Source organism: Pollachius pollachius (genome assembly GCF_949987615.1).
Source record: "Pollachius pollachius genome assembly, chromosome: 10".
Lineage (NCBI taxonomy): Eukaryota > Metazoa > Chordata > Actinopteri > Gadiformes > Gadidae > Pollachius > Pollachius pollachius.
The window spans coordinates 12,998,050-13,009,098 of NC_136943.1; the positions used below are offsets into that span (position 1 = coordinate 12,998,050).

At 38.2% G+C, this 11,049-nt stretch overlaps 1 protein-coding gene across 10 annotated transcripts; it reads left to right on the forward strand.

Annotated features, from left to right (window-relative positions):
- Positions 1 to 1,253: 1,253 nt before the first annotated feature.
- LOC307081851 (uncharacterized protein) lies at positions 1,254 to 10,789 on the forward strand. 10 transcript variants are annotated; one of them, XM_079745201.1, is made up of 13 exons: positions 1,254 to 1,323; positions 1,496 to 1,819; positions 1,924 to 2,301; positions 2,479 to 2,595; positions 2,796 to 2,851; positions 4,007 to 5,255; positions 7,369 to 7,897; positions 8,058 to 8,673; positions 8,809 to 9,150; positions 9,281 to 9,424; positions 9,529 to 9,649; positions 9,864 to 9,954; positions 10,239 to 10,789. In XM_079745201.1, the coding sequence occupies exons 10-13, from the start codon at positions 9,287 to 9,289 to the stop codon at positions 10,258 to 10,260; spliced, it is 372 nt and encodes a 123-aa protein (XP_079601327.1). In that variant the 5' UTR covers positions 1,254 to 1,323; positions 1,496 to 1,819; positions 1,924 to 2,301; positions 2,479 to 2,595; positions 2,796 to 2,851; positions 4,007 to 5,255; positions 7,369 to 7,897; positions 8,058 to 8,673; positions 8,809 to 9,150; positions 9,281 to 9,286; the 3' UTR covers positions 10,261 to 10,789. The 10 variants fall into 10 exon arrangements, with proteins under 10 accessions (XP_079601327.1, XP_079601335.1, XP_079601333.1 ...); XM_079745209.1 differs by having other exon boundaries at positions 8,809 to 8,929; positions 9,014 to 9,150; positions 9,281 to 9,649; XM_079745207.1 differs by having other exon boundaries at positions 1,260 to 1,323; positions 9,281 to 9,649.
- The last annotated feature ends 260 nt before the right edge of the window (positions 10,790 to 11,049 follow it).

Consider the following 11,049-nt stretch of genomic DNA (forward strand, 5'->3'; position numbering starts at 1 on the left):
ATTCTATTCACATTAAAATTGCTCTTTTTTCATTAAAAGAAAAATATTTTAGTGTGAGTTAAATAATTATTATTCATCTTTTGTTTGTTTCTCTTTGCTTTTTAGTGCTGATTCAGACCCAAGAGGTTGCTTGATTGGTCTTTTTGAAAACAGCAAACCTCGAAGATACTGTCACTCTGCATTGTGGTGTTTTGGAGGAATCCATATTTATTTTAAACTGGTTTAAGCAATCTCTTTTGTATTCATTCCCCAAGTGGTTACTAACAGAATTGATTAAAAAAAGAATTACCCATCCTTTAATTCAGGAATCACAGTAGGAGTGGGAACTGACTATAATCTGATAATCAGGGATATAAAAAACAAGGATGAAGCAAATTATTTCTGTAACCAAAAAACTCTATATAAGAATATTTGGAAAACCGGCACATTTTTGGCCGTCAAAGGTAACATATTCGTTCCAACATTTTGCTTGTCTTGGTCATAAGCAAAATTATATTTTAAGCAATTTGATTAAGCAGCAGTTGATTAATTTGATGACAAATCTTGTTTTTAATCATGCAGATGTCAATGACCAGATGTTTGTCTCCCAGACTGTGGTACAACAGCCTGTGTCTGCATCAGCTCAACTGGGAGACCCTGTGGCTCTCCAGTGCTCTATTACCTCCCAGAGGATGGACCACAGTAACCAGTGCCAAGGGGAACCCAGTGTGTACTGGTTCAGATCAGGATCAGGACCATTGCACCCTGCTTCCATTTACATGAATGGAAACAGGAGTGGTGAATGTCAGAATAGTTCTGGGCATCCGTCTGCTCCACAGAGCTGTGTCTACACTCTCCCCAAGAACAATGTAGACTCCTCTGCTGGGACTTACTACTGTGCCCTGGCAGCATGTGGGGAGGTGTATTACCTTGAGGACGGACTAAAAGAGAAGAATGTATAGCACACAAAGGAAATATATAAAACAACATTTATACAAACTGTACTTTATAGACATATGATATATATATAGATATATGTATGGACATAGTGAGAGATGTAAAGATCGATGTTTGTAATATGTGATAAAAATAATGAGAATGCCATGTTTTTAGTGTTCAGTTTGGATTTATATTAAATGTGAACTCCACTTAGTTTCCTGTGTTGCGCTGTAGCCTTGTTGATCTCAGTGTCCTTAAGTTCCAGCCAATCACTGATGATCTAGGATATGTAACGCCTGTGTTTTAAGTACAAATCTTTCACTTGAGTCAGTACAGCACAAGTAGATCACCGAAATGCAACAATGTTGGCAAGAGTTTTTGCTATTACAATTCTTATTGGGTCATGTAAGTAAAATTCCTCTAAAAATATTACGTCCAAATTGTCTAACTTTGTTATTTCTGCAGTATACTATGTTTTTTGTTAAAAATACAAAATTGAAATCATTTGGAAAGAATAATTTAGAGCAGCGATTCACTTTTCTTAAATGGGATGAATTGTTTATGTCTATTTTTTCAGCAATGATTGAGACCAAAGAGGTTCCTTGTATCATCTCTTTGAAAACAGCAATACTTGGAGATAATGTTACTTTACATTGTGGTGCTAAAAAGGAAAGTAGAAATATTTTATGGTACAAGCAATCGATTGGATATGTTCCCCAAAAGATCGCTATAATAGTGGGTGAATATAGTGAAATTATCCCCCCTTTCGATTCAAGTTTCACTGCAGCAAAACCAGACATGGATCTGAACATTAGATCTGTGAGTAAAGAAGATGAAGCAAACTATTTCTGCGAAGAGCATTATTCAAAGAATTGGAGTGGATTGTTTTTGTCTGTCAAAGGTATGATATCCTGTTCTACTTGTTTTCTATATTATCATCTGAAAGTAGCCCAAATATCTTTTTTTTCTCAGTTTTGATGATGATTATATTATTCCACTGTTCAGATCCCAATGACCAGAGGTTTGTCTCCCAGACTGTGGTCCAACAGCCTGTGTCTGCATCCGCTCAGCTGGGAGACCCTGTGGCTCTCCAGTGCTCTATTACCTCCCAGAGGACGGACCACAGTAACCAGTGTCAAGGGGAAACCAGTGTGTACTGGTTCAGATCAGGATCAGGACCTTCAAGCCCTGCTTTTATTTACATGAATGGAAACAGGAGTGGTGAATGTCAGAATATTTCTGGGCCTCCGTCTGGTCCCCAGAGCTGTGTCTACACTCTCCCCAAGAACAATGTAGTCTCCTCTGATGCTGGGACTTACTACTGTGCCCTGGCAGCATGTGGGGAAGTTGTGTTTGGAAATGGAATCCAGCTTGACACACCAGGTAAATATATTTTACTTCCTACTTAAGAAAAGAACAGACACATCATTAATAACCTGTTTGGTTTGAGATTATAATTTCAACATAAATGTAAGTGTCATGAGTCCTGACCTAATGATAATGTAATATTACAGAAAACATGATTTCAACAGATTCATGATGACACCTTGTTCATTCCAGGACCCAAGCTGGTAATACCAACCGTGGTGCTTGGAATACTGTTGGCTTGCTGTCTGGTTGTGTTTATAATCCTCCTTCTCACCAGAAATAGAAAGCAAGTTTGTGAGCATTGCAAAGGTCTGTACCTTCTCAAGAATTGATTTTGTGGAACATTTGATTTCATAGAAAGGTCTTAGTTTAGGAATCACAATAGTTATAGTTTGGCAAACATCTTAAATTTCTGTTTTTATTATTAAATTTTATAATAGGGTTACATCAATTCTGCATAAACTACTTAATCTTAAACGTGGATGTTATTCTTCCGTTCTTGTTGTCAGGAACACTGGGTGCTTCCTACTCTGTCCCACACGACTCAGTGATTCAGGAACAACAGGTACAGCTGTGTCAACATGTTGTATTCAGTTGATATTAACTTTGATGGAGTAACATAGTAATATAAATAAAGAGATCCAATTTAAATGTATAGTTCATTTATTCTATACATTTGTCAACTAGCAGAACTCTTGTGTTAAGTGCCGTGGAGATCAAATCGACATTACAACCAGCTAGGACTTGCGGTTCATGTTGGATGGTATTTATTCCATATTAATCTACGTTAAAAGTGACAATATTTGACATTTTGTCCATATTTGTTTCTACTTTTAAGACAAAATGGTTTGACCGAAAAACAACCCAATGACAAACAATGTGTTTAAGTGTTTGCCTCCAAGTTCATTTTTATTGAGAAACACTAGTTTCTGAGCAGTGTTTCATGAATGTCACTTCATGGGAATCAAGAAATATAAATCTGATCTAATTATATGGATGTGCAACTTCTTATAGGTATGATGGGCGTCAAAAATAATCAATCAAAGTTTTCTCTCTATCTAACCATCTTCCTGGATGAATTTTTTCTATCGGGTCAAATTAACGTGTTTAGGGTTGGCTTTGGTCACAAAACATTCTCTGCCACTCCCGTTGGCAGAATTAACGAGCGGACAGAAATTGCAAAGGGGCCACAACTATTTTTCACTTGCTGATGACACAGGAGGGGTAATAATCTGTAGTTATCTGTAGTAGACACAACGTATTTTCTACCCCCCACGGCTGCTAGTGCACCGCCGTAAAAACACAGAAAATTCCCGACCAAGCTGACTTTCCACAAGAGTGCCGTAAAATGCTGTTTTTTTCTTTGAAAGTAAAAGTAAACACAATCACAATTGTTTTCTTTCAGCTGGTGAAATGTCTAACTTTGATGTGCCATGTGTGCAGTAGAGTTTTGTGAATGAAGCGCTCCGACACAACAATTAGGGTGAGAATGAAGGATGGGTCAGATTGTGTGATAGGAGTAATGGATAAAAAACTAAGGGGGCACAATATTATAACTAAGCACCCTTTTGCCCCTGTGTGGCTGTCTAGGCCCCAGTACAGGATTAGACGGCTTTACACCCGTGTGATTGTAGGTTTGACCTTCACTCTAGAAGAAGTGGTCCTTACGGCTGTGAATCCTCTCAGATGTTTGTTAGTAATGCACAGTTCTCTGTTGTAGGACGGGAAAACTGATTCCTTGAACTACGCAGCGCTGGAGTTCTCTGGCAGGAAAACCAGAGGAAGGAAGAAGAACAGTGAAAGGACCCAGAAGAGTCTGTATTCTGCTGTGAGAGAAACCTGCCACTGAAATCCATCGACCTGGTCGTATAATAGTTTGAATTCTTCAATATTGTAACGTGGATGCACAGCATATTTCCAAAGGTTTTGAAAGTAGAAGTTTAAAATACGATGAGAGAAGCTAAGGTAAATAGTAAGGTTAGGACCATCCTCGAGTTGCACTGAACTATAACGAGAGAGATGATAGGAAGCAACACTTAAAGCGCTATTTTTCATTAGCTTGTATTAACCAGCCCAACACCGGTGGGCTAAGCCCCGGATGTTCGTGAAACCTAAAAACTAGGCATGTGCTAAAATGTGCTAAGCGCGCGGCAAAGAAATTCATAATGCTTAACCTAAATAAACAAAATACGCCTGCTATTATTGTTTTAAATAGCTACCTGACTGCTGTGCTGCTTATCCCCAAACATCTAAAGTTCCATTCAAGTTATTTCAGAGTAAAATAAATACAAGTTAGACAGACCTTACACACATATACATATATAGTCTGGTTATGCTTTTAAACTGTTTATTCGCTTGCTAGAAGGACTATCTAGAAGGACTAGGCTACTTTATTTTGAGATGTCCCTGAATCCCCATGTTTCTTTCTAAATAACTAGCTAGCATTAGTGACTATAATAATTGTATCACTTCTAGACTGAATTGAATTAATGCATTCCATAGTTACCAGTAAATATACCAATAAATATTTTTTTTTTCTTTACCCAAAAATTATATTCGGGGATAATTAAATAATATCAGGGGCTTTAGCCCCGAATAAAACAGCCTAGTGACGCCACTGGTATTAACTGCCACTTAACACTGGTCATTATAAAAGGCTTGAGTTCATGAAGCTTCACAGAGCATATTCATATCTCTCCACCTGATTGTAAGTGGGGTTCATTTGGTTCTAACCATAATGTGTGTGCTTGCCAAAGGTTTTCGTGTCGCTGTAAAAATGTTCATGTGTTTCATTCATTTTCAAAAGTTATTTGCTATTCTAAAATGTTGTCAATAAAGGAATTGAATGAATTGATGAATACAATCTTCTATTGTATACCTGATGTGCTGCAGCGATGAATCTATCCACTGATGTGTGCATTTCTGAGGAGTTGATGCAGGAATTGGAACACCAGTTGGAACAAATCCAGGTACAAACAGTGACTCCCTCATCAGCGTTTATAATGGCTGTATAATCACTAAAATCAGATTTCATCAACCGAAAATGTATTAACTATGAACTATTAATTAATACTTTTGATATGGGTATCAATATCATTTAAATGTACATCCTCACCTGAAAGTTACTATCTGACAATCTATATTCAGATTAAAAAAATATATATTTTTACTATAATAAAATATGTGGTATATAATTTCATATTTTGTATGAATATAAGATCTAAAAACAGTTGTATCCTATGCAGTATGTATCAGTTATGTAGTTACGGAGTTAATATGAGGAAATCACCAGGATTCCAGTCAACAGATTTGAGCTATTTCATTTTAAAGGCCAAGGTCATATTTAAAAATTAAAGATGAGCTATTCTGTATATATATATGGAGAATTGTATTGTCTTTCATTTGAACTAACTTCACATGGTGGATGCCAGAGGCAGCACTGAAAACAAAGGGCTAGTTGAAAATTGATAAACCATTAACCTTTTTTATTCATATATTTTGTACAATATAGCATTCTTACAGAGGCGTGGCCTGCAATTGCTTGTGTTGATTTGCAAATGTCTATAGATTAGACAATGGAATTCTCCAATGGAATTCTTTGGCGCAATTACGCACCTTCAATGTTGTGTCCTCTAAAAGTGTTTGATAAAGACACAAGTTTTTATTCTATGTAGGGATAGGACATTAAATTGCAGCCCTTTTTCCCAGACTATGGCTGAAGAAATATCGCTTAAGACTGGACAAATTTAAACGATTGTTGTCCTCATTTGTCTCTTGGACCCAAAATGATCGGGAAAAAAGGGTAGCCTACTGCATGTACCGTTTGTAGAACATAATATGGAACGTTTTAGTCCTCTACCCTTTGAGCTGGAAATTAGGGGCGAAGTTAAACAAATCACACTTTGAGTCAAGGGAACATAGGAGGAACTAATTGCATAGTGCGGGTTTAGGTAATGTGACGCCCCGTCCGTTCCGTGTCCTGTGGCCTCACTCTCTCTCTCTCTCTGATCGGCTCTGGCTAGACGCGTTTTGAGGGCTGGTTGCAGCGGATCGCAATGCCTTTTTGCGTTATGCATTACAGGTGTCATGCCGACGTGCATGACTCTTAACGTTACCTTTTCTTTTGAGACTTGTCAATAAATAGAACTTACTGCAAGTAACGTTACCCGATGGTGTCTGTCTCCCTATGTTCAACGCGTATGTTCAACAATCAAATATCTCAAACTATTACAATTAAAAACTGCTGAAATTGGGCAGTTGGCGATCCATTGACCTCCATTATTTTCCAACTGATTGTATGGCAGCTCCCATACCACATATTACAAAGTTTAGCAAATAGAAAATGCGTTTAGCAAATAGAAAAGGAAGCGTTTCAGTCTGAGTAAGTGCGTTGAGGGAGAAACAAATAACTGACTCTCCCTTAAGCCCAGTTCAGAGCAAAGGTCGGGGATGAAAAACGGTTTGAGACCGTTGCAGACAAAGTGTGAATTGGTTAGTGGCCGAGTGTCTTAAGCCGTTGCATGGCGTCAGAGATTTACCTAGTAGGCCTAACTAGCCTGAGCAACGATACTTTTTTTTAAAAAGACAACAATGTCACAAGTGGAAATTTCCCTGCGTTTATCAATTGTTTCTTATCCTTTGCCAAACAGCGCAGCATTAACGTTAATTTGGATGTGCTTTTGCATCACCAGATTCCAACTCCTATTATTTGATCTGAACTGGGTTAATGCTTTACCTCCTCCGGGGAATCTACATTTATGTGAGGTCATCTCCAGTCTACCAGTTGCTACGGAGAAAGAGAGAAATAGACTGGACCCCCTTTGTCTTTAAAGGTCCAGTTTGATTTAAGATGGGATCTGGTATTTGAATAATTTAATTTTTCTCTTGTTTATGTGGGAGACAAAGCAGCTTCAGAAATGGAAGTCTCTCAAAACCTATCTGATCAAATGAAATGCAACAAGCATCTATGAACCCAAGTCATATTCCTTGTATTTTCAAGCGTACCCGGCCAATTAAGCCTGATTCTGAAAGAGCACATAAAAGATACATACATACTTACTTCCTTCTTGTTATTTTTTTTAGAAACTGTGGTGGAAACCGAGAGCATGGCCCCAAGCAGGGGCTAGGCTGAGAGGCGAGGATTGTGGCTGATCATGACTCTGTTTTACACACACCACCAGCTCTCTGAAACATCCATCCACCTGGCTCAAGGTCAACAGGACGTGCTGCTGCGGTTATTCAGTAACCAAGCATGAAAGGCACACACATGTCCTATCACTGACTGGACCTGAAAGGGGATTTTTGTGTTTGTGAAGAGTGTTTTTTTATGGGTACTGGGTGAACTGAGTGATATGGCCACATGTTATGTAAAATATATAATAACTACACAAATATAAAAAATAATTATATGAAATAAGACACTGTTTGTAAAAACAACATCACATTGATCCAACATTGTCACCATTGTTGACGCCTTTATTGTGTTTCGTCCTGTTTGGCCAGGCACCTGCCAGAGGTGAGGGGAGGACGAGACAGCTGATCGGTGAGCTGAGGCTGGTCGCCATCGAACTGAGACCAGCGCAGGCTGGACAGGACACTGACTTCATGGACAGTAAGGACTTTCACAGATGAGGTTCCTAATGATTCTGGTTTAAATGGCAAAGCTGACTAACTGAAATCATTCATCTTGTTAATTCAAACCATCATTTGTTGATAGGATTACACATGACTACATGACTACTTGCTGTCTGTTGCTGTCCACAATATTGCAGGTGAGGAAGGCAGTGGATCCGTGGGAGGAGACAGAGGTGGGAGGTACAATGATGATTGGCCAGGCTATTGGCCTACCTCCCCGCCTTACAACCAACCCTCGCAACTCCCCCTCCAACCATGCCAACATCAAACGGCTCAATGTGGATTGGAATGAGAATAGTGTCTCACCTTCTCCACACTCCCTCTATAGTCTTTGATGGTCTCTGTCTCCCCCTTGTGGAGATAACCGGTTATTGCATATTTGAGCACATTGGTCAAGGGTCTTAAAGCTAGGGTGGGTAATTTTGGAGAAAACAGCCGTTGAGATTCCGTTGTGTTCTCTCTGGTCCCTCCCTGCCACGCTCTACCTGCTGTAGCTCCTCCCTCCGAACGTCAGTTATGCGCGTTCAGGTGAATTCAGTAACATTGATAGGAAGATGAAACACCATTGCAACTACGTTATAACAATACATGGAATATCATATGCTACACTTCCCTCGCTGTGCTTATCTTGGCAGTTGTGTTATGTAAATGTTAGTCTAAAGTCAGAATCATTCACTTCAGTGAGTCCAGCGCTGGTTCAGAATCAAACCATGACATTGTTGAGTACTGCAATAACAATTCTGAGTACTGCATGTAAGTAATGCTTTTGTATACTTGTATATAATCTTTCGTAATCGTAATTCTTGTAATACGATGTTATCCATTTTTTATACTAAATGTACAACGGTAGTGATGTAAGTTTCTTTATTGTATTTCTTTATGTTTTAGTGCTGATTCAGACCCAAGAGGAACCTCAATCACTCTATTTGAAAAAAGCTGAACTTGGAGATACTGTTACTCTCCATTGTACAGTTTTGAAAAACCAGAATACCAATGAAGAGTTATACTGGTACAAGCAATCTCTGGGATATAATCCCCAAATGGTAGCTAGCAGGTATTATACATCAAAGATTTACCCGTCTTTTACGTCGAGGTTCAAAGCGGGAAATGGAAGTAACTTCAATTTGACAATCAGCAACGTTCAAAAAGAGGATGAAGCAAATTATTTCTGTACTCAAGGAGGACACTATCGAAACATTTGGAACAATGGTGTTTTCCTGACCGTCAAAGGTAAATCATATATATTTGTTTGGATATTTGTTGTTTTAAATATAATGATCGAAAATAAATTTTCTCTGAAAGCGCTGCAAAGACATTTGGTTTATTTCTTATGATGATTGTTTTATTTTTAACTGTATAGATCCCAATGACAAGAGGTTTGTCTCCCAGACTGTGGTCCAACAGCCTGTGTCAGCATCAGCTCAGCTGGGAGACCCTGTGGCTCTCCATTGCTCTATTACCTCCCAGAGGGCGGACCACAGAAACCAGTGTCAAGGGGAACCCAGTGTGTACTGGTTCAGATCAGGACCATCTCACCCTGCTTCCATTTACATGAATGGAAACAGGAGTGGTGAATGTAAGAATAGTTCTGGTCCGTCTGCTCCACAGAGCTGTGTCTACACTCTCCCCAAGAACAATGTAGACTCCTCTGATGCTGGGACTTACTACTGTGCCCTGGCAGCATGCGGGGAAGTTGTGTTTGGAAATGGAACCAAGCTGGACATAACAGGTCAATATATTTTACTTACTACTTCCAGTTTATTTGGAAAAATATTTAATTAAGAAGATAATATACATTGAAGTTAATCACATGTAAATATACTGAAAGAATATTTTAGGTTTTATTTCATATATTGTATCTTGCATAACTTAATATCAATGTAATGGAACAGAATATGATGGGTTCTACAGATTCATGATGACCGTTTTTTGTCTGTTTCTAGATGACAACATTTTAGTGATATTGTTGCATCAGATTCTATTGGCTTGCTTTCTGGTTGTGATTATATTCCTCATTCTAATCATACATCACAGGTTAGTGAGCATTGAAACACTTCAGCATATTCACACATTCAACCCCTCATATCAGGAGCATCCCACCCATGTTGATAGAAAGGTTTTAGAGTGCAATATCTTCTATTTTATGACTATTTTATACATTTGGAATAAAATAACATTTGCACATTGCTGTACATTTCTTTTTATATTGGTTAGACTTAATTCAAGCCAAAACGGGAGTTAGATGACTACTTATACGTACCATGTCATGACTCATGTCAACTGTGAGTCCTCTCTGACGATTGCAAACTCTGTTTTAGGACGAGGAAACTGATTCCTTGAACTACGCAGCTTTGGCGTTGGAGGGAAGACGAACAGTGAATGACCCAGAAGAGTCTGTAATCTGCTGTGAGAGAAACCTGCCACTGAAATCCATCAACGTAAACGTAGTTTGAATACATCAATATTGTGACGTGGATGAAGAGTATATTTCCAAAGGTCTTAAAAGTACAAGGTTAAAATACATTGAGAGAAGATAAGGTAAATAGTAAGATAAGGAGAATGCTCTAATAGCACTGAACCATAGCAAGAGAAATGATAGGAAGCAACACTTAAAGCACTATTTTTCATTTGCCTGTAGTATTAACTGCTACTTAACACTGGTCATTATAAAAGGCTTGCGTTTATGAAGCTTCACCGAGCATATTCATATCTCTCCACCTGATTGCAGCTGGGGTTCATTTTGGTTCTAGCCATAATGTGTGTGCTTGCCAAAGGTTTTTATGTCTTTGTAAAAGTGTTCATGTGTTTCATTCATTTTCAAAAGTTATTTGCTATTCTAAAAATGTTGTTAATAAAGGAATTGAAAGAATTGATGAACAATTTTCTATTGTATATCTGATGAATCTATCCACTGGTGTGTGTGCATTTCTGAGGAGTTGATGCATACAAGAATTGGAAAACCAGTAGGAACAAATTCCAGGTACAAAAAAAGTGACTCCCTCATATATTCTTTTTAAATAAACATTTCATCAGTGTTTATCATAGAATGGCTGTACAATCACTAAAATCAGATTTCATCAACCGAAAATGTATTAACTATTGACTATTAATTAATACTTTTGATATCCT

Coding starts and splice junctions, on each gene's coding strand:
- LOC307081851 (XM_079745200.1), top strand. CDS start 1,273: ATGCAACAATGTTGGCAAGAGTTTTTGCTATTACAATTCTTATTGGGT. Junction 2,596..2,795: donor AGTTTGTGAGCATTGCAAAG/GTCTGTACCTTC, acceptor TCTTGTTGTCAG/GAACACTGGGTGCTTCCTAC. Junction 2,852..4,006: donor CAGTGATTCAGGAACAACAG/GTACAGCTGTGT, acceptor TCTCTGTTGTAG/GACGGGAAAACTGATTCCTT.